The 23,227-nt window shown below is 41.2% G+C and overlaps 1 protein-coding gene across 12 annotated transcripts in view; it reads right to left on the bottom strand.

Moving 5' to 3' along the window:
• The window catches only part of TRIM2 (tripartite motif containing 2), an 87,011-nt gene that overhangs the window by 34,395 nt on the left and 29,389 nt on the right, over positions 1–23,227 (bottom strand). For 7 of the 12 annotated variants that reach the window (XM_057419091.1, XM_057419089.1, XM_057419094.1 and 4 more), the window contains exons 2-3: positions 2,936–3,117; positions 620–857 (exon numbers count right to left, since the gene is read on the bottom strand). In XM_057419091.1, coding sequence (XP_057275074.1) covers positions 620–857; positions 2,936–3,069 — 372 coding nt within the window. In that variant the 5' untranslated portion in view covers positions 3,070–3,117. Of the gene's footprint in view, positions 1–619; positions 858–2,935; positions 3,118–7,682; positions 8,090–10,068; positions 10,089–23,227 lie in introns of those variants that run through there. The other 5 variants (XM_057419097.1, XM_057419093.1, XM_057419095.1 and 2 more) reach the window with 4 other exon arrangements.

The raw sequence follows: 23,227 nt of genomic DNA, 5'->3' as shown, positions 1-23,227 counted from the left end.
TTGAGGGTGTATGTGGGAGGGATGCTGGGTGAAAAAAGTAGGTGGAGGAAAAAAATAAAGCATCCTCCAAGAACTGATACATGAGACGCACAAAACACTGCAGATAAAAAGAAGCTCTCTGTTTCTAGCCTGCGCTGACCCAAATCATCCTGAGCCCTTGGCTCCATGGTAATATGCTCACACAGCTTTTGGTACTGCCTCAGTGTGCAGGTCAGTTAAGCTTGTAAGGTCCCTGCCACATACTGACTAAACAAGCACATAGGCTTCCGTGACAATAGTTGATTCTACAAGCAAAAGAGTTACGGAAACCCATCACATTGTGGCAAAAGCACAAGGTTTGGCACTTACAGGACAATAATTTTGATCAAATGTGCTAAAAGACAGTATCATCCAAGATGACTGGTTAGATGAAATAATATCCTGACTACTTGAAAATGCTCCACTAAAAGTATCTGAGTTAATCATAAGAATCACTTGTCTTTTGTCGGCATATTATAAATCAAAGAACTAGTGTGATTACAATTCCCCACTATCTTTTTTGAACAAAATAGCTATGACAAACCAGACTAACCAGTACGTATCAGTAACTGTACACATCACAGGAGTTCATCTCACTTACATTTCCATCATGATTGGGACAGGAGAGCGGTTTGCCTGCCGCAACAGCAGTGACAGTCTCCAAGATGGAGGAGTCTTCAATGCTGTTGTCTGGCGTTCGTTGCAGGACATCCATCAGGTTGGTGATAAAGAAGTTGTTCTGGAGTGCAGAAACCCCTTTCTCTGGCAGAATGGAGGTCTGGCGGCACACGGGGCAAGAAAGGGTTAAGCTATGGGCTGGAATGTAATTCTGTAAGCACCTATGGGAAAGGAGGTGGAAGGGGAGAGAAAGGCAAAGTGTCATCAAAGAGGGAAAAAAACTCCTTTCAGTTGAAGAACTGGTTTGACCCCTACTTACAAAAGGAAAGGTACATCACCAGGCTTCAGAAGTAAAAGTGGTTACCGTGCGTTTTTTTTCTTTTAAGCCTTTTTCCTCTGCCACATGAGAAAAGGTTTATAAACAGGCATCACTGTAAGAGTTATGTGCCTGCCTTTGATATATTTATGCAGAGGGGATCTGCACTTCCAAACACCTACTGCATCCTATTCACAGGCTAGTAAGAATGATAGCCTACCAGACAAAGTTTGACAGACATGAAGTTATTGCATCAAGTATTTGAGCCTGTGTCTTTAATGGCCTAACCGGTGGTTGACCCTTGTCTTTCCAATAGAATCTCCTTTATTAACTTTTATTTGTGGGTTTAGTGTTTCAGAGCTCAAACCTGGTCCCAGTGAAACCAATGGAAATTTTTCCATCTATTTCAACTGGGGAAGTTATTTGGCAGCTAGCCGGAATCAACAGAGCTGTCTTCATTACATAGAGAAGCACAGCCTGGGTTATCACAGTTTATGTTCAGGGGAGTTTTGGAGGAGATTTTTGTTTGTTTGTGTTTGATTTGTGTGAGGGGAGAGGGTTGCTGGGGGCTTTTTAGAAAAATTATATTTCACAGAATGTAAATCTGACACAGAAGTTCTGTGATCAACAACATGCAGCAGACTGGCCTAGGTAACTGGTCTTGAAAAGTTAATGGCTGCTGGGCATGCAACGTCCAACTGCAATTTGCAATTCAGTACAGTCCCATAAGCACAGGAAGCTTTGCAGAATGCAGTCCTTAATGTGAGCAGTGCTACACCACATTCCTTAAGAGATGCCAACCAAGAAAGTGTGACCTTGCACAGCCACACAGCTCTTATCCACTTCCAAGGGTTTTTCTGGCACCAAACCTCCCATGGCAGCTCTCCTTCTGACCCCCCAGTAAGGGCTCTGTGAATGGAGAGCTTAGGCTTTGCACATCAGGAATACAGTAGAAGAGTTCTTCCAGCCTCTCTCCATAACCAGATCAGCATAAGAGGATTACAGTGAAAACCAGAAGCTGACCTTAGGATTTACACATGAACTGAAGTCAAGAAACTTAAGACATGATGGTGAAAATTCTGATTTCCCTGACTTCAGTGAGAGTTTCACTGCTGACTTCAGTAAAGTCAGGGTTTCCTATTCTACAAAAGACCAGTTCATCTGACACACTCAGAGATCCACAATTTTTCCTGCACCCTCTGCAAAGTTTAATATGCACACCACAATTCTAGGAAGTGGAAATCTCGTGAACTAAATGTTCACACAAAACATCATTTATTAAAATCCTCATGCCATTCAACATATAATCCGAAGAGTTCAATCACATCACTGGGTAAAGAACTCTAACAAATAATTCATCAGCTAACTTTTCTGCAGATACTGTATTTTCTCCAGCATTTGATGGATAATATAGTATTAACATTATCACTATGGATATTCAATTAATTTAGCTAAATACAGTAGGTGCCAGGTTTCTGGTTTATCACATCTCTTTTCAGAGCTTTTCCACTTCAGTCAACCAAGCTGCAGAATAATGAAGACATTTAATCACAGGTTATTAATAATGTATATATCATGTCTAACCCTTGGACATTAAAGGATGGGATAATTAATTCTCTGCTTAGTAAATCAACAAAGAAAGGGTTTTATTGTTTCTAATTATACTAATCAGGATAAATTTGAGGCCATTAATTTGAGATCCAAATTCTGAATGCCAACACATTTCACATGGTTGTAACTGTATTCATTAGTTTCATTAGATTTACTTTTTATTTACCCTTCCATAAAGGGAATGTATTCCAAATATTCCACTGCCATCTCTTCTTCCTGCCTCCCACAAATAACAGTGTTTTTCCTCATCCCTGACTTTCCAGCATTCCCAGACTTCATCATGCCTTGGTATGACCTTTACAACTAAGTCCCCATCCACGTGCTTGTTACACGACACAAAAACCTCATTACCAGCTTGAGGAAAGGACTTACCTCTCACAGAAAGTGTGCAGGCAGGGGAGTACTTTGGGGTTCTTGTAACGGTCCAGGCATATGCTGCAAATCAGAAACTGCTTGTCAATCTGGCGGACCACAGGACTTGGGATGTTGGAGCCTTCACTGGCCATCCTAGACCACTGACATATGCGTCCTGTTCCCTTCTACCCTGCACGCTGCTGGAGTGGGGTGGGGAAAAGAAGAAAAGAAGAAAAATGGCTTATAAACTCCATGAAATAACAAGATCAACAGCTAATTCACTGATGTTTCATCCTTGTGCAGGAATTCATATTTCCCTCTAAAACCAAACCAGTGAAGAATTAAACTTCCAAAATGACTTATCGCTGATGAGAACTTGTGAAGCAGCCATATCTACAACATGTAACACCTCTGTTTGAGCAGGCATTCTGGAAAGGCATGCTGCCTCTGGACTGATGGAGTTACAGGGCTGTCTGGTTTTAAAAAAATCCCATGATATAAATGTTCTTGCACCAGTAGTTTCAGTCAGTGCTAACAAACACAGGATTTCTTATATCTACAGTACTGCTGGCAAAATGATTAGACTGGAACCGCACCAGGCAGTCAAAGGGCCGCATCACAGGCAAAATGACGCCGCCTAACAATTTTTTCCTTATCAGTGCTGGTGTTGCCAAAGATATGGCAGGTTTGGACTCCAGGAAGTCCCCAGAAAGGAACCTCCAGAACCAGTCAGCCTCTGGAAAGGTTGTGCTCCATTTCTGCATCCGCTACGCAGGTGAGATAGGTGAAAATCCTCATGATATAAGAAACTGAGCAAAGGAGAGGCAACTAATAGGTGCCAAGAATCAGCAAAGGTAGGGTGAAGGATGCATGAAAGCACATCAAAATAATTAATGCAAGAAAAATACCATTGTAGGCAGAAAGAGTAGTAAGAATCATGTTTCTAGGACTCTTATTAATCCTGTCATATAGTGCATGAAATAGAAGGGTAAGAAAAAAGTCTATGACTGACAGAATTAAATTTACAGGTTAAGGAATCCCAGCAGGATTGGAGCACCTAAGGCACGAGGAGAGAAAAACTTAAGTTTCTTTTCAGCTGGAGGTACAGATTCTAGCCAACAGAATTCATATGTGGAAAGAGAAGACGGGAGGAAAAGGAAGGAAGGAAGCAATCTCAGGGAAAAGTAAACTTCCTGCTAAAATAGTTTAGGAAAACCTGCCAAGCAGAGGCCATGCGGGGTGGCCCTGCAAGAACTCCTCTCCACCAGCATTTCTACTGGGCTGGTGCAAGTGCCTGTGCTGCAGCACAGATTTCAGGGGCTCCTTTTCTGTGTGAGCAGTGCCCAGCTGGGCTCCACTGCAGGTACACTCCTCAGGAGGTAACTTCTTCCCTAAACATTTTCTACCCCAGTTTTTAGTCATCCACTTCAGACAATTTGATATTTGGCTCAGGGGCAGTTCAGCCTTTCCAAGACAGAAATAAGGAGCCCTCTGCCTTGGTGCTGATTACCCTCATTCAAAGTCACTCAATTCAACAATGATTTGCATGCCCTGTAGCATCTTATTGGCAGCGTTGCATCAGATCTTCTTCCTGTGCTGAATGCATGGCACACTAATCTGGCAGAGTTGAACTCATATTGTTCTTCCTGAGCTGTGTATTTTGCCATACAGGTATGGCTTACTTACTACATTGAGCAAGTGGCTATTTCTAGGATAATAACAGTGAGTATGGATTAGGCTGTACTGACTTCCTTGATAACAGGCTCCTCATGAATCACCTCTGTGTTAACACATAGAGCAGCAGAAAGTTATTCACAGTTAAAAATACCCAACAGCAGTAACTGACATTTAATTCAGAGGAAAGCATTTATGGCTGGCCCTTTTGTTTCCTTTCTTTTTCCAAGAAGGGAGAATCCACAAGGTTAAAAATGGCTATAATCCTTGTAAAATATCATGTTTGTTCATAATCCAAAAATGCATGATTTCAGGATTGAGCATGTTTCATTTTTTTTTTTTTTAATTTCTTCCTCCATAGTAAGGTAAAATCAAGTATTACATAGACACAAATTAATTTTACCTGTTTAGATGCCATAAATAACACATAATAAACCTTAGGAGATCAACCGGGAATCTGTGTTACTTTTTAAAAGCTTGCGTTAAAAATGGCTTTACAAGCAGTGGAAATAAAATATCTAGCTTTCACAAAAGGGAATAGAAAGAGCAGACTCTCAAACATGCACTAACGTGTCTGTGCGTTTGGCAGCATAACACGTGGAACTTCCCTGATGTCTTGCAAAAGAAGTGTCACTTCACCACGGATGCAGCTGTGTTTGCTTCCCATACAGGTATAGATCGTACCCCCAAAAGTTAGGTGTGGGGACCAAACAAAGCAGGGAAGATAATCAGAAGCAGGAAGACTTCTTATCAAAAGCACAGTTTCCGAACTGGACACTGATACACTACAAACAGTGTAGATTTTTTGTTACAGACTAAGTACAGACTATTGAGAGAAAAACCCCCTACTCATATGAAAGAATAGGTCTGCAGTGAGTGCTGCCTGTCATTTAACAGAAGAAAATTCTCTAGCAATCAGATATTTTCTGTGATTTCATCTTGCTGCTATCAAGTGCAGCTACACCAGGAAACAGCGTTTACACAAGGAAAACTCCTGCTGCCTGAAAAACATCGTATTCATTTAATCTGATCTTCACCTTGGCTTTTTACATTTTCCCAATCTCATTGCAAAATCAGGTGATTCTTGGTGTTTCATACACAAGGCTCATGCCAGCCACTTTAATTTCCAAATGTTCACACTTTAAGCTTTGTCAGTGGAGGAAATCATTAACAATTCAGAAGTAAGTGCTTGCAACATCTGATGTTTTGTCTGGAACACAGCAGGCCATGACTGTCATTTATCCCCTGTGCTCACATAAATCAGGCTCAAAACATGCACCTGGAAATACAGTTCCGTCAGCACATTTCAAGCTGTACCACTACCTGGTACAACAACATCTTTCACAGGTGATTCATATTAAAAAGTGGTTTGAGTATGGAATTTTCAGTATTCTGCAGCCTCCCTGAGCCAACTCCACCTTTGATGCAATTTTGATGAATGTGATGTACCTACACGAGGATGATTTTACCCGCTGACTCAATGAAAGAACTGTATAATAAAAGAGTATTGGACAAAAAGCTGCAGATTTTACATGGTGCTTTCATCATCTAAATCAGAATACTGTCTTTTGAATTTCACCAAAGACAGTATTCTGACTTACTGCAGTGGTCACAGCAGTTCCTGGAAACAGCAACCTAAGTTTCAGATGCATTAGCAGTGGGAGATTTTGCAGAGTAACACTAGTTTCACAAAAAAAAAAGATCATTCTTTTTTGTAGCAGCATCTTCTGAGCTTGGAAACTGCCAGAGCTCTTTTGGATGTTCATCCTGCCTCACAATCTAATAAAGAACAGCTGAAGCATGAGCTCTGAAACCAAGTCTAAGAATCCATTCTCTGTATAGTTAACACTTCATAATTTAAACATGCAAAATCAAAGGTTTATGAAACATTGCACCAAACAAGACATAAACCCCCACCCATTTATCTATAAGAAGCACACACTGGAAACCCAGTTCATGTGTGCTAAATCAAGCGCAGAAAAGGGTTCTGAAACGCATACCCTTTGTTACCCCTTTGAAGCTCAAGGACTGTTATCTTTCCAGCCACCCGAAACATAACACTTCTTTTCTTTCAGCTTGGAGATACAACTATCAATTTTCATTCACAATATACCATACAGCAAAGAAAGGGGAACACAATGGCTCTCTAAGCTAGTGGAAAGCCTTGCCTTGTTATGCATGCATGCCTTCAGGAACCAAAGTCAGGGTGCGGCCCCACCCATATGAAAAGAACTTCCTATAGCATTAGAAAAGGAAAAAAATCCACATTAGGGTACAGCAAATAACAGTTCAACACGAGCTGTTTCAGATAGAGCCATGTAATAGGAAGGTGCACTCTTCCTACAGGTATCTTCAAATGAGCTCTGGAATTTCCCAACAGTTACTGAATTCTCTATTAGTTTCTGCGGCTCAGCCAACAAAAAGGCATTGGAAAACTTAAAGCTGTCTGTTCAATTCCAGGATTTATTCCTAAAAGTGCAGAATTCCCTGTTGCTGATACACTGCCATCACTGAACTCCACCCAGCCAGAGCTGCAACTAGCCTGAAAGTACAGGCTGAGGAGAACAAATTGCTTGCAGCTTGTTCATCCTCTTCTTATCGATGGTATTCACAACCTAGAGGGTCTATTCATGTATTATAAATGAATAGGTTTCCAATGGCAACATTTCCAAAGGAACGGTTAGGCCTTGAGAGCTGTAAGAAAGGGTGGGGAACCTCGATATTGTTGCTCCAAGGAATGGGGGAGTTGAGGTTTAAAAGTCCTTAAAACAGATATATCATGTGTCCAGACTCTTTAGGAATAAAGAACAGATTCTAACACCAGCCCCAAAACTAGCCAACACACCACGCAAATTAATAATCATAACCTCCACACAGTCCACTTGTGTAAAAGGCTTGATAAGCTAAATTTTCATTCCTTTCTCTCCCACTCTTGCCATCAGCTGGGTGCCCTGTTTAAAACACAGCAACCCTCTTCATTCTTACAGCATGCAGAAGCATAATGAACGACTGGTGGCCAAAACAGAAGGAGCAACGCAGCAGCAGCCACCAGGAATAACACTGAGAGAACTTGAGCATTATTTAGACCTACCCATCTTTGCAGAAAAATAGCTTAATCAGTGCAGTGCTGAGGATAAAATCCTTGCAGGGACGGAGCTGCAGTTCCGCAGTAATCCAAACGAACAAACCATCATCTGTCAATATTGCAAGCCTCACGCGTAAAACTGTCTCAGAATCCCTATCACAGCACAGTCATTATTAGATGCATGACAGATTTTGTGCTCTAAGGAATGACGCTCCATTCCACGGAGAGGACAGGTGGAAAGAAAAATGGAAGAACGAGAGGAGGCCCAGAGAAGTCGTCATGATTTTTTTTTCCTCCGGGTCATTTACAAGGGGGAGACCCCTTCGGGATTCAAACCAATCAATCTTTATTTAGCACATCTTTTTCTCACTCAGCCTGTGTAGAAAGACTGCAGCAAACGGTGCAAGGGATTGTGGGATAGGGATGCAGCAGAGAGCTGCGACGAGATTCGCTGGGTGGGTTTTTTCCCTCCCTACTCAGCAATCAGCTGTTCCAAGGCTCCGCGCAGGGCCATTGAATTTGGTCACCAGAATGTTATTACAGGATTAGCAGGCAGGCACGGCTACCGCTGTGCATCTGGCATCTCAATGCCGCTAAGAAATACATATGCAAATATTACTTGGGAATCGGAAAAAGGATTTAACTCCGAAGGGGAGAGTAAATATTACGTAACGCCCATTACCAGGACAGTCGCCACAGAAGAAACGAAAGCACTTTCGTTTGTAAAGGAGACAAAGTTTAACACCCAACAATTACACCTTGATTTTGTCAGGATTCAAAGTATTTCTCAGGATATAATTCTGCCCTGCCTCGACTTCCAGCAACAAAAGACCCCCACAAGAGCTCTTTGTCTCGCCAGATGTTTAAGAAGCAGCAAAGGACCCCTTCAGAAAGCTGTGCTACTGACACACAAACCATCAGCAGTTTCTTCTACTACAGAGTTGCGTATTTGACCTGACTCAGACTCAAGTCAAATACATAAGGCAGCAATTAGTAAACTCATATTCAATGAACGTGAAAATCAGAGCTAACAGTCAGCCCAACTGTTTTACAAACATTAATGCAAAGGTGTATTGTCTTAGTTAATCTATTTACTTGTTTAAATTAAAAAAAAAAAAAGTAAAATCACAGATCAATTCAGATTTAACTAGGCTATTACCAAAAGCAATTCGGTGTCTGGTATTCTTCAGCTATGCAGAGAAGGTTGTTAAAAAGATGCTTGTGAATATGCAGACGCTACTGAAGTAAAGCAACAGAGAATTAGCTTTGTCTTCCAGTGTAACAGCTGGTGGGTTTTGCAGACTAGGTAGTATTTGCATCTCTAAATACAGTGTATCTTTTCTTTTGAAAAAGCAAATCATATGCAAGTATTTCAGCTAACTGAGGCTAACAAAGCTTCCCACAAATAAAAGGACACAAAGGTCCATTTGCATCAAGAACAAAAAATGTGGGGTTTAAACATTGTCTGTGCTACTCTGACTTAATTAGGACAGATATTGTTATTTCAGAAGTTTAAAATGTTGTCCTAAGTTTTTCAAGCACAGTTTCCAAAAAAAAGAATGAATTTATTCAATTCTTGCACCAATGAGGTAAATAGTATTAATAATCATTTAGCATGGCTGAAGAGTAGTCTAAATTCCTGTTAAAAGTACAGATTCCTCACACATCATTTGCTTGTCACGTGGCAATCATTTACCAGATCTGTTTTATGCATCAGGCAGATCCAGCCTGGTTTCCCTGGGTAATGCCCACAGGGTAAAAGCATGTTGTAATCCAGTTTATAACCTGAAATGAAACATCAGGCAGCGTGTGTGTATGTGTTAGGATTTTGGGTGCTTGTGCCAAAATACTGCTCCTCTGATTCTCTCAACATGTGCTAACTCCGTCAAAGAGAGAGAACAAAGTATGTTTCATTTTAGCTCCAGCATTCAGCAGGTCAGAAGAAACAGGCATCTGCACAGCAGGGTTCACAGTTTCAAAAGAAGGGCAGAGATTTCAGGCACGTTTTTGAGGGGTGGGTTTTTATGTTTCTTTGGGGGTTTTTTGCTTTCTTTTTAAGCTGCCTAGAACCCCCACTGCAAACAGCAAGCCACATATTTCACTCCCACAAGGAGATCCAAGGCCTTTTGTTTTTGCCACTGGAACACTGACACACGTAAAACAAAAATCAAGAGGGAAAATTCAGGAGTCCCCCCACCCCAGACCCGAAGTGAAAACTCTCAGACTGAAGCATACAGGCACCACATAGCTGCTTGCTTTCCTTGCTCATTTCAAGCATCAAATTTACATCCACTAAAGCAGAATGACAAGTATTGCTCAAATTACTATTTCCATTTACAATCAGTAGTGAGGGCTGCGTAGCCCTCAGATCAGAACCGATCCCATAACATACCTCATGGCCAAAGGAGACTGGGGGAGCCACAGCTGCAGGCACTCTCACAGAGGTCTACACCTCCAAATGAGAGATTGCTTCAAAGTGCAATTCTCTTGCAATTAACTCTGAGAAACTGCCTGCTGACAGGGAGTTGATATTCTGCAAATAATCCTGCTTCTTCAGCAAAACAAAAATGTGGTACTGTGGCAAGGAAAATAAGACAAAAGTCTTAGAATTTCCCTTGTGATTCTTGCTCTTATATGTTGAATGTTGAATCATGGTTTTCTTCTCCCTAGTGAAGAGGAAATGGATTTGTAGCTGAGCGAACAGTTGTGTACTTTACCCCCATAGCAGTTAATACCAGCCTGTTTCAAATAGGGTTATTGTATATGTCTTTGGAGCTGGGAGTGGGGGTTGTTGTTATGTGCTTGGTTTTGGTTTTGTGGTTTGTTTTGTCTTTTTTGTTTTAAAAAGAACAGGCTACTTTCCCTCAGAGATTTGCTGCACTCATTGCTGTGAGGTGCTCCTGCCCATGGCGGGGGTTGGAACTAGATGATCTTAAGGTCCTTTTCAACCCAAACCATTCTATGATTCTATGATTTATCTGCATCACTGCTGACTTAAAGTTCAGGAATGAAGTTCAGGAGAAGAAAATACATAGCATATGCCATCTTCATAGTGTCGTGGAAGTGATCTAGCCCCTGTAAATATCATGGGTTTTGAAAACATTATTCTTGTCCCTGTTCCAAACACAACCTCAGTTCATATTCTTAGGGAGCCCATTAATAGTAAGTTCTAAAAAACCCCACAGCTAATTTACAGACTATAGGAAGATAGGTATTGGTATAACCTTCCTGACATTAAATAAGTCATCCAAACATGCCAGGTTAAAATTAGTGGTCTGCACCGAAGCCTGTACTATAAATTGACTGAAGGGAGAGTAGTTTAAATCAGTCTATAGGAAAGAGATCGTAAGGTCAGCAGAAAAAAATAATATTGGGTTGACCCAGATTAAATGGCCAGCTAATAAAGTCCTGGCAATTAAGACTGACTGGAAAACAAGAAGTGTGAGAGACCAGAAATCAATTACCCGAAGCTGACATGCTGCGAATGAGGGCTAGTTTGGGAACACAAATATAGGAAAGGATAGGCTGTTACAGTCATCGCCCAGTTCCAACGTCCTTAATTTGACCGTGGCGCCAGGAAAGCACGTGGGTTGAAAACACCAGGCTCTGTCACTGTGGGACCATGCCCACACCAGGAATAAAGGGGCCTTTGTCATCCTCATGAGACAGCAGCAGTGGAGGCACCTTTACCTTTCTTTACCCATGCAGATGCAGCAGCTCCCACAGAACAAGAGCGGCTTCCAGCCCCAACTCCACAGTCTCCAGTAGCCCAGGCTGTAGCTCACGTGGCCTGGGAAGAGCCACAGCTTCCTCCCACTGTGGGTTTGTAGCTAAAGGGCCCATCTGCCCCAAAAGGAACTCTGCTAGGTCCTGGTTCCTCCCCAGCAGCCACAGCCTGGGCCCTCAATCCCTATCCCATGTTGTGATTCAGTGGAGCAGATGCTCTTCCCTGAAGCTTGTGACCCAACACATGGCTTGTCATAGCCTGGGAGGCAAAGAACTTGAAAGGTTTGCCTGGGATAAAATGCTGGGCTGCTGGAGACCTTCCCAGCCCCCCCAGCACACATCCTCTTATGCCTTTGCCACCTTATTCTATTTCCTTCTGCCTTCTGCTTACACGTAGTTTAGTTTGCCAAGGTGCGGCTTTTCTAGCACAACTGCAGCAAGGCTGGGACAGCCTGGCCTCCTGGCTCAGCCAACCCAAGCTTGGCTGCAGTGACTGCATTCCCTGCCTGTACCCGGCACTGATGTTGCAAGCCAGACAGCACCAAACACCAACTGCTTTTCTCCCCTCTGTGTTACTTTTTCTCTTTCCCCTTTTGGGTATTTGCCATTGAGGTTGCAAGGCCAGGCACTACGGACACCAGAAACAACCTCTGGTGACTGCATTCTGGCATTTCTTCTGCACAGCAATGGGCTCACCCTGAGTACCAGTCAGATTCTGATGTCACGAACAAGGCTTCTTCTAAAAGCTTTCAACCACTAAAGGCAGGAATAACAGGAAAAGAAGCCACTGCTATAAATGAAAGCCTTGCTTAATAGTTTTACATATTTAATGCTTTGTTGCTTTTTTCTCCTTCCTTTCCTTAGTCTGTAATCAAAGGTTATAACAGGATGAACACCTGAAATACAGGGGTGGGCCTCGTAAGATACCAACATACTAATGCTTTATATTCTTCTAGAGGAGGAAAGGGTTATGAGTGGAATCTAATACACCCTCTTCTTCTCTCTCCCCATTCCCACAGCTTCTGCCTGCCTCTGCAGAATCCCTTCACCACCCTTTGGTGGTGCAATAGTCCTGCTTCCATCCCCACAAACCCCACCTCCTAGCTGTCTAGTCCTTAGACACAGAGAAGACCTGCTGGTGGCTGCCCTACACACACCAAGAGATGAGACTGGGAAGTTAGAGCTTGTATGGTCACACAGTCATCACTCAACTGAGATATGATACCTAGTTCAAGACTGTTTGTCTGCCTGAGGTTTTCAGGACCTCATCTTGGGTCAGAACCTTGCACAATAAATTCCACCACATTTGGAGAACACTGGATTTATTGCATGTGCAGGGGCAATTTGAATGCTTGCAGTGGAAGTCCATGAATCCCCAGCTAAATGGCCAACATTCTCACAAATGAAGTTTCAGAGAAAGAGGGTAGGAAATGAGGGGGAAAGGGCATGCTGAGGGAAATGACAGGATTAAATCATCACATATCAGGTTAAATGACAGCCTCAGAGCTGTCATTTAGGGCCCTTTCCATGTTTAATAAAAAGACATATTCTCAGATGAGCCATTACAATCTGCAGTGTGGTAGGTCCAAGTAATTATTTCAGGAGCTAGATGTTGTACAAGCCCAAGTAGAAGGATCTAAAATTGTATACTTGCTGTCCAAAGCAGCGAGTCAGAGCACCTATAATGAAAAGCCCCTTACCCTGGTTAAGTACCAGGTGCTGTTAACATCATCCTTACAACTGTACATTTTTGACTCCCTGGGCCTACCTGTTTTGTTAACACTGACAGGTCTCTGTTCAGCCTTTATAAGCACAGGCTCAAATAAAGCCAAGCTGAACTGACAAATAATTAAAACTGCACATCAGATCACTGCTGCTTCTATAAACATCTGCTCTGAAATGCTAGTTGAAATAAAATTGCTCCACGGAGACTTGATACTAATCACTGTTAACCCCTCCAGGCACAGGATAACAAGCAGTACAGACAAAAAGCAGAAGATTGAGCAGGAATCTATTTGGAAAGATGTCCTTGGCCTTTCCTAGATATTGTAGGAATATATAAGGTGTATTTTAAAAGCTATAGGCATCTTCTTCAGAGTTGCTCAGCAATGGCAAGAAAAATAGAGGCAAGTAATAAATGCCCAGTGCTTTTGGGACTGAGCTGTGCTGTGAAGGCTGAACTGCTCAGAGACCATCCTCTTCAGTTGCCCCTGACACACACCTCTGGATCTGTCCTGCACTGCACCTCCACTTGATCTTACAGTTCTGTAATTCTCCCTTTAGGAGAGGTGATATACATTGGGTACTGGAGCTTAGTTATATATTCTCCATTGATCACTGCAAAGTTAAGTTCATCTGCCTCTGTTTCCATTTACTTCAGTAGGATTTTGTTGAACTAGCACAAAGTTTAAGTCAGCAAGGGAGAAGGCAGCACCCAGCAATCACCACATACCATGGAACTTCTTCACAAAATTAACTTAGAGACTGACAGCACTTTAGAATTGTTTTCTTGCATCCTTCACAACCCCACTTCCCACCAGATACAGCATGTGGAAAGTAAATCGGGAGAAAAAAATAGGTGTTTCACAGCAAGAAACAGCAGACAGAATATAAGCGCTAAAACAGCAAAAAATGGAGGCAGAAGACAAAGGAACTCATGTCTTCTTAGTGCACAGCACACAGCAGATAGGGTGCCTGAGAATGTAGGGTTTCTGCCAAAAAAAAATTTGGGATAGAAATTAAGAAGGAGAGAGAAGGAACAACCCCCCTCCAGTCTGTAAGCAGGCTGAATTCGGGCTCTCATCCTCTGCAGCACTTCCATTGCTTAAAAGATGAAATACTGGTTGCTGCACCTCCATATTTACCTTGGCTTGTGTACAGTACCCACCTCATTTTCTTGCCCAGAGCACAGCAGCGACGTTACCTTCTCTCTGCTAAGTTTTCTTGTGAACTGATATGTCTTTCAAAAACACAGCACTATATCTAAATGTTTATATTGTCCTTGGGTTCAGCAAAACCCTTGCTCAAGCATAAAGTGGCAGGCAGCAGTTTACCCAGGCAGGCTCTTTAAGTTGGCAAGAATGCAACACTGAACTTCCACAGCAAGTAGGCAAACACGTAGCTGCATACAGCAGGTAGCTTGGCAGCACCAGCAATAGTGAGAAGCAATGTCAGAACAACCTTGGCAAAAGAAGCTCTGTGGGTTTTAACAATGCTTGTAGGCACAGGAGCTGAACCGATCAAACAACAGTAACAAAAAGCCACCTACAGCTCCTGCAGGGTGCTCCAAGCACACAGCCTGAGCATGCAGGCTGCAATGCCCTGTCCTCCTCTTCTGCACTCACAGGGTCACTGCATTTGACTTAGCAGGAGTCATGTCCAGCAGTTCAAAGCTTGGAAACACCCCATGGCTGAACTTCACCCAGTAAACACGTCTTTCCAGTCCTTAGCAAGGACAACCGTTTGCTGATTGCATGCCAGCACTCCTATTTAAAGAACTGCTGTTATGGGAAAAAGCCAAAACTTTTCTACAGCAGAGACGAAGCATTCCCCGTATCTCGTGCCTTGTCTGCAAAATGCATCAATTCCCAGTATGTGTTTCCACTCCAGAGTTTCACTTCAGCCACAGTAAGATGCAGTTATCTGACTCCAAAACCACCATATCCCTGAGCAGGCAGACAGTCTAGTGACCCTCTCTCAGGGCCTACCAAGCAGATGCTCCGACTGAGACCAGGTTTCCCTCAAGTCTCTTCCTTGAGGGACAAGGTTTTATACCTGACACAAGCAGGAAAGAGGAGCAGTAGTAAAAAGTGTCCACTTTTATCCTTCATCTCCAAAAATAACTCTCCTAAGCTTTCTGTTAGACATCTCTTCCAGGTTCTCAGCCCAAGCAGGTTCAGGCTAGATGCCCAAGGGGCATTGCCAGACTTGATATAGGTCAGACTTCTGCAAAAATTACATTCTCAGAAGACCCTTATACATAACTGCCTGCATGAATATCCATCTTTTAGACTGACATCACAACTTACAAAGCAGAAGCTATTGAAAGAGGAGGCAAGTAGAACCACTTAAATGACACAGTTTAAAGACTCTCCCAAGCTGAACTGGGGTACACAGTACATTCATTTCTGTATAAAAACACATCCATTTGACCTTACAATAGAACAAATACATTTTTAGGTACATGAAAATCAAATTAGGAAACAGTCTAGGAAACAATAACCATGTGAATGCAGCTATCTCTTTAAAGAAAAAAAAAAAACAACACTTGGAAAAAACACGGGCATCAGGATAGCTAAGAACAAAATTGTCTTAAACCAGCCACATTATCATTCAGATTGTGATAGTACCTGGAAATATATTCCAAGTGTCAGAATCCCACTGTGATAGGCACCAGCTACACAGAACACAGATCCTGTGCGAGCATAGGTAGCCAATGTCTTAACGCCTCACGCAATTCAGCTATCACCATTTAACCGTGACACTAGGTTTAAATGACACACCATTTAACCATTTCTACACTAGGAAATAAGTTGTCATAGCCAGCCATTAATTTGGATAACAACTATTTTTGTGAAGAAAGAGGTGCAAGATGGTGGCTTATTTAGCCTGAATCTTTTGCAGTCAGAGAACAGGAGCAGATCTTAGAATCCTCCTCCCTTTGCAAAGGATACAAGAACTACCTGACACTTTAGAAGTAGTTCTTGCGACGACTGCAACAAGATGTACCGTGTTGTTACTGATACAGGTTATATGAGTAAATGATAAAACCCATCTGAGGTGTATGTAAAGAAACCAGCTCTGGGCATTGCTGTTAAAAGTAATTGAGAAATCCTAGCAGAAAACCTGTTACGAACAGGACATACAGAGGCTGCACTATCTCAGGTACTGAATTACTTCTCTTCAGATACCACAGTGAGGGGCTGTTAGGATGTATTTCACGTAAGTTAAATGCTTTTGAAAGCCTGATGAAACAGCATTCACTACGTTTTTTTTAGGTGGAGCATGCTGTATTCTGAGTTAAGTTTTAGTCAAAATTTAGATCTGCTGCTTTTTACTCTTCCTATTTACTGTCCATAGATGTGCTGGATATTCTGTCATCCTGTGAGCTGTGAAAACCATTGCCCCAGGATGCTACAGTTGTTAATATTTCACAGGCATTCCAGAAAGAAGTACAAATTCATGCTGGATAAACTGATTAAAGATTTTAAAACACAAAGACACCGCCTCTGCCAGAAGCAGAACTGGAAGCACAAATCACTGAATATGAAAGGGCATTCTGGAGAGCACCATGGTATGTGTGATCTATTCAGATGCCCTTCTGTAGGCATTCACCGTCAGCCACCATCCAAATTATAAGGCTAGGCTAGATTTACTTCTAATTAGGTCCAGACAAGCCTTCAAAATACTCAGTGTAGACATCACAAGGGCTGTCATAATAGCCACTCCCTTTTGGCACAGTTAATGGACATTAATGGCTCCACAAGGCTGTTTTTATCACTTGGCAGAGCCCTGCCATTCAGGGATGTCAGGTGAAATGAATCCAGCACACAGCTGCCTTAATACACTACTCTTGCATGAAAAATGCCACTTTAGCAGTTACACCCATTTCTAAGTCATACAAACAGGACACACAACAATGAATGGAAATTGACTAGTCATCACCCCAAGCAGAGAACCCTTTCATAGTGAATACAGTACTTACCTAGCATATCTCCTCACTACCTCCTACCTTTTCAAATTTATTTTAATTTCAAGAAGGAAAAAAAAGAAACTTTTAGAGATATTTCCATAAGAGTGACATTTGTCTTGTTTCTTTACAGAGGTACTCTGTATTATTCTAAAAGCAATGCCATGGAGCATGGGGAAATCATGCCTTGATAACTGTCTTGGTTCTCCTCATTTAAAAGTTGTCCATTTTCCTCAACAGAGGTCCCTCCAGAAGGTGCACACCTTCCAAGCAGGCCTTCTGCAAGAGAACATCCCAGAGGGAAACCGGTGGTTGTTCAGAGGGTAAATGGCACCATTCAGGAGCTCAGATAAAGATCCATACCAAAAAATTAAATCTGGGAAGAAGCTTTCCTGCTCTTCTACTTACTTGTATTCGAGACTATGCAATGTGTCAGCTGCTGATAAGACACACAAATTGTGGACTTTGCAAGCACAGGAAAATGGAACCACTCATTTTTTGCAAATTCACCTTCTTTTATGCTAACATTTTTGCATGCACTAGTCTGGTCTGGGGGGTTTTATTATTATTTTACTTTTCTAGGAGGGACTAGTAAAAAAGTTAATTAGAATGAGGAAGCTAAGGGATGAGGGTGTTCTACGCCTACACCGAACATGTAGCACAGTTCTCATGGAAGTCCTCTGTTACATACTGTCTTCTGTTTCCAGTATAATAAAAGATTGCACTTGTCTCCACAGAGGTTTTAAGTAAAGCATTACATTTGTGAATGAATGGAAGATTATTCCTCTTTAATTAGTAATGAAGTATCTCAGAACGTGTTTGTATTTCACAATCAAAATTTATTTCCAACTATTTTGGATGCAAAACAAAAAAAAATACCACCGCATATTTGAGAAATAGCATGAAATCTTCATGGAGCAACACTTAATTTTATCTCTTTCTTATAAAATGTTTTCTGAGCTGAGATGCAGAAAGATCAGTTGTTCCCAAGACTACACAGAGCAGATTAAGTAAACAAGTAAGAGAAGCGCCTGTTTCCTGTGGGGTGTCCAGGAAGCCTTTTTAGCGCATTGGGAAGACCACACATTAACTCCTACCATAATATTGTCTCAGAGTAACACTCAGAACAAAAAAAACTTACATGGTATGAAATCAAGCTGTGGCTCTACCTGACTTGTGGGCCCTAGATTTCCTAACCTCAGTACAGTGCAATTAGAAAGCTTATCATGTGGAAGTTAGTCCCTGAAGGTTTATATTAACACTTCCACCAATACAGGGATTTCGGGAGTAAAGCTGTAGAAGGGTATTAGATGAATAACATTTCCTCACTGGAATAGGAGGCAAAAAAAACCAACTGTGCAATGCAGACAAACTGTGGCAGTATTCTCTCTTCAACAGTTTATGTATGCTGCAAAAGGCCTGTCCCTCAGCCAGATTTATCATTCCTAGGGGTTATTTTAGATCCTGAGGAATTTGTAAACAGGCTGATTCACAGTGTTTATAACACATAGCTGTTTTCAGGAAGAACCAGGGTGGCCTTGAAGACACCTGACATCATTGAACTTGGTGACATCTGCTCTTTCGGACATCCTGTTTTTTACAGAGTAAGCAAGCTCTCTAATAATATAAATCATGGGCCAAATATGGCTAGGGCTAAATATGGTACACATACTCTCACCAAGGGCCACTATGGAGATTAATGCATTCAGAGGCACATGAAAACGTAATTGTTCAGATCTTTTCAAGAGCACTTCCAAGTTCAGCAAAATTTATTGAGTGCAATCTCCTTTTTTGGTTGTTCTGTAAGTAATCATGTCATGTGTGTTTGCTCATTATTTCATTACCATTTTGGAGGGGTTTTGTTCTGCACAAGGTGCAGAAGCATCCTTGCATTTATATTTTCATACTAGTCAGAGTTACGCAGCTGAGAGTAATCCAGCCACTGCTCCTTCCTTGCCAAATCAACTCCTGAATACTTCACAAAACATACTGGTCAATACCACACACCTTTAAAACTCACAAATAAACCAACATCCACTAAATTGTGATGTAGAAGGAAGCAGTCACAGTATAGATGACAATTTTCTGAATTATGAGTTCAGTGAAGGGATATCCTCAAGCCTAGCATTGCACACACATTAAAAAATACAGGAGAAAAAGAAAGGATTGCCACTCTATATTTCCAGTATTGAAAGAGAAAAATAATCAACAATAGAAAATCAATGTAGCACAGAACAAATAGCTATACATGACAAAAGAACAGAAAGTCACCCAGAAATAAACTGATCATACACATGTTTAGGCAGACTAATAACACTAAGACAAATTAGGAGCAGGCAGATTGCTGAATACTCATCTCATGCATTTAGAACTTGATCAAAAGTAACTGCATCTACTCCAATCTTTATGCCCCTTTCATAGAGGGAGTCTGTCCTGGCATAAGGACTGAAGATCACCATCTACCTAATTACTTGCTCCTAAAATACATCCAAACCTGACAATATTCAGAAGGCTTTAAAGTGAGAGAGAATGAATAACACTTTTACACATGAGCAAAAGTGCTGACCATAAGAAGCAGAGTTGTCTGCAGTTCTTCCAGGGGAACATTTAGGGTATGCATCACTACAGTTCATTTTCAAGTCATTTGTCTTTTCCCAGTGACAGGGCATATTCTTAAAGTTTTTATAGCCTGGATTTAATATCTAACAGTAAACCATCATAGCCATTCTGTCAGCAGTTTCTTTGTAAACTACCATAGCAGTCCAGCTATACAGGATATATTTTGATGCTTGCATTAACAGGATCACCATGTAATGTAAGAAGTGCCAGAATACATGCTGCTAACATTTTTCACATGTCTGTGATTAGTCTCCTTCTTAATTTAGCTGTGCCTCTTTTAACCCTACTGCAACTAACTAGTAGCAAAACGGATGGAGCCAGCCAACATCCACCTGCCACTCTATCTCTTCAGCACCTCAAAAACCATATTCCAATTTCTATTTCAATTCTTCCTTTTGAATGGGATTTGTTTTTGAGTTATTGCTCTAAGGCCCAGCTGGGAAGTGGGAAGGCTGCCTGGTTGCCAGCAGGCTTCTCGGCTGACTACATCCTTGGCTGTCCCCATACGGTACACTAGTGTGACATATTAAATAATTTATTTAACTTCATGCTATTCCAGTTACAAACTGCTATTCCTGTGATCAAACTAAATTACCGACAATTAATTCACCATTTAAAATAAGCAATGCCTAATCCAAATATAGCAAACTACCCCAATTATGAGAAGGAATGATATGCAGTGCGAAGATACGCCTACAAATTCTGAGACAGAAAATGTCTAGAGAGTCTGTGGTAGAAAACAAAGACAAATGCCTTTAATGTTAGAATTTACACAATAAATATTTAGTTATTTAAACCACAGAAATAAAACACAGAAATAGAACTAAAACAATACAGAAAGTTTGACATGAAATGCCATTTTAATCTCTCCAAAGATCAACCGGAGTTTTGTTCAGTGGGATGTGGGCTTTATTCAAGTTGATCAAAAATAAAGAAGAGAAAGAAATCTTGCACAATTTCTCACAAACACGAATTCTTCCAAACTACATTTGCTAAGTGTCTGCAACCAAGCAGCTCTGGCTATTGCAGTCACATGTTAACATAAACCTCACATTACTTATAGGAGGAAAGAGACTGCCTCCTATCCATTCATCTCATGTAAGAAATACAAGAGCAGGCCCAATTCTAACAGAAGCAGCGTGTCTTGAGAAGCAATCTGTCACAAATGGAGGTATAGAGAGGTGAAGTCTATTTATGTGAAGGCTAAGTCCTGCACTATTCCCTTTAGTATTTTAGAAACCTCCAAACAATCATTTCCTTTCCACCATTTATCCCTTTCAATAAATATTGATTTTGTTTCAGTCCTCGCTTTTTTAACAACTCATGACAAACATTTCACGTAGCTTCCCTGTATACCCCCCTTTTTTTATTCAACCCACAAACATTAGCAATAACATAACCACAACCTGTAGTCTCTGAAAATAGTGTATCTAATTTTGGTTGAAGGTGTCAGCCAAGTGTAGGATCTGCAGTAGTCGATTTCAGTCTGACAGTCACTGAACTTTTCCAACGTGGTCCCTGAAAGCTGACTAAAAAAAGCAAGTTCATAAATGTTACCCTGCAAAATATGGATGGGCAAAATCCCAAGAGAAAATTTTTAAGGCTTCTTTGGAATTAATGTCTCTTTATAACAAAGCATATTGCACTGTTCTTAAAACAGCTATTTAAATCTGAAGACCTAATCCTTTCTATGATGTAATCGTATTAAGAATCATTCTTTATAAACTGAATTTATTATTTAGAGGAATAGATATGTTTGCTGCTGTGTATAAACAAATAGTTCAAACTAGATACACTTGTATCTTCAGGCACATTTAATTTGATGAGACAATACACTTGCCAGCTGATCAAACCCAATTTCTTTTACATTTGGCTCAAGGATTTATCCTAACCTGATTTTGGTTTTGTAGAAATAGTTCATGTGTCTAGATGTAGTATTACGTGTTTCTGCAGAACTGTGTACGTTTAATACTTTATGCAGATGATTACATTTCAGTTTCACTATCATAATGCGCAAGACTTAGATTTTCACATTAGGACACCCAAAACCTCTCCAGTTCATTTAATTCCTCAGTTTTCCTCAAAGGAATCAGGAGCACTGCTGTGTTTATATAAGCTGTCCAAATCCTTGTTTTGTTATGAGATAATGAAATTCCATTATCAGGCAAAGACATGCCCAGCATGTTTTCATGGTGGCTTCAAGCACAAATTATCTGGGATTTTCCAGTAAACAACCTGGCCTTCAAGCTAAAACTGGTATTTCCAGAGAAAAAGACAGTATCATGGGCCAAGGAAATCCCCCAGCAGTATTGTCATCTTTGTCCAAGTAAAGTCTAATTTTCCAAACACTATGCATGCTGCTGGACATAGCAGAATTCAGACAGCACTCACATGTGCTGTAAGGCTATGGACATTGCTTGTCTCAAACTTAACCTCAAAACTAAGATATCACTGAACTCGTATATCACAGAATGGTTTGGGTTGGAAGGGTCCTTAAAGATCATCTGGTTCCAATCTCCTGCCATGGGCAGGGACACCTTCCACGAGAGCAGTCTGCTCCAAGCCCCACCCAACCTGGCCTTGAACACTGTCAGAGATGGCACATCCACAGCTTCTCTGGGCAACCTGTGCCAGTGTCTGACCACCCTCACAGTGAAGGATATTCTAGTTAGTACATGGAAAATCACTTCCGTGAAAAAGACAAACATCTAAGCACCTCCAAAAGGCATTAAACATATACGCTTCTAATTTTTATTCTGCATATGGCATGATACATTTGCTGTCTTCCTTTATGAATTACACATAGAAACCAGAAGATTTTTACCAGTTAAAAATATGGCTGAAACCAGTTAAATGGCTGAAATAAATATTTCCATGATTTTAATTTCTCCTTCTTCCCAGAAACCGTATAATCAAATCTAGAACTGGTTCTGTCATAAAACCCGCTTTATGTTTCCTTCTGGGCCTCAAGCAGCATGTGTTAACAGTGCTCCTCGAAGCAACAAAGAAGTTCTGTTTAGCCTTCTCCAAGAGGAAAGCCATGGTGTATTAAAAGTGTATCAAAGCCATTTCTCATTAAACAGGATGAATCTCAAGGACTGAAATGAGCCCTCAAACAAGCAAACACCAAGCTGTCCTTTACAGCCGATCTGTGGGTACTGCAGGTCCAGATCAGACAAGGATGTTTCTTCACAACTCAAGTTTCTCAAATGCTTTTCTGAGAAGTTTAAGGAAACCTTTGGTTTATGGTAAGCAGTAGATGACAGCCAAAGCACAGAAGCCTTATTTCACTTTGTCAGCCAACTGAATGATTTGCCCCTCAAAAACTGTCTGGAAACAGAGACTAACCTGCTGTTTTGGCTGGCTTTGTTTTCTAGCAGGACAATGCGGTTCCAAGACCAGGTACAACAGCTTCCTGGTACCTTCTCTATATAACTACTCCAGGCTTTAGATATCATGTGCCTATCTTCCAGAAAATTATGGGACTAGCATTAAAATAAACAAATTTATGCAGATT

Source organism: Pezoporus wallicus, unplaced genomic scaffold, assembly GCF_028554395.1.
Source record: "Pezoporus wallicus isolate ANWC-B61680 ecotype Strahan unplaced genomic scaffold, APGP_CSIRO_Pwel_v1 contig_2384, whole genome shotgun sequence".
NCBI classification, from domain to species: domain Eukaryota; kingdom Metazoa; phylum Chordata; class Aves; order Psittaciformes; family Psittacidae; genus Pezoporus; species Pezoporus wallicus.
This window is presented reverse-complemented; position numbering and strand designations above follow the sequence as displayed.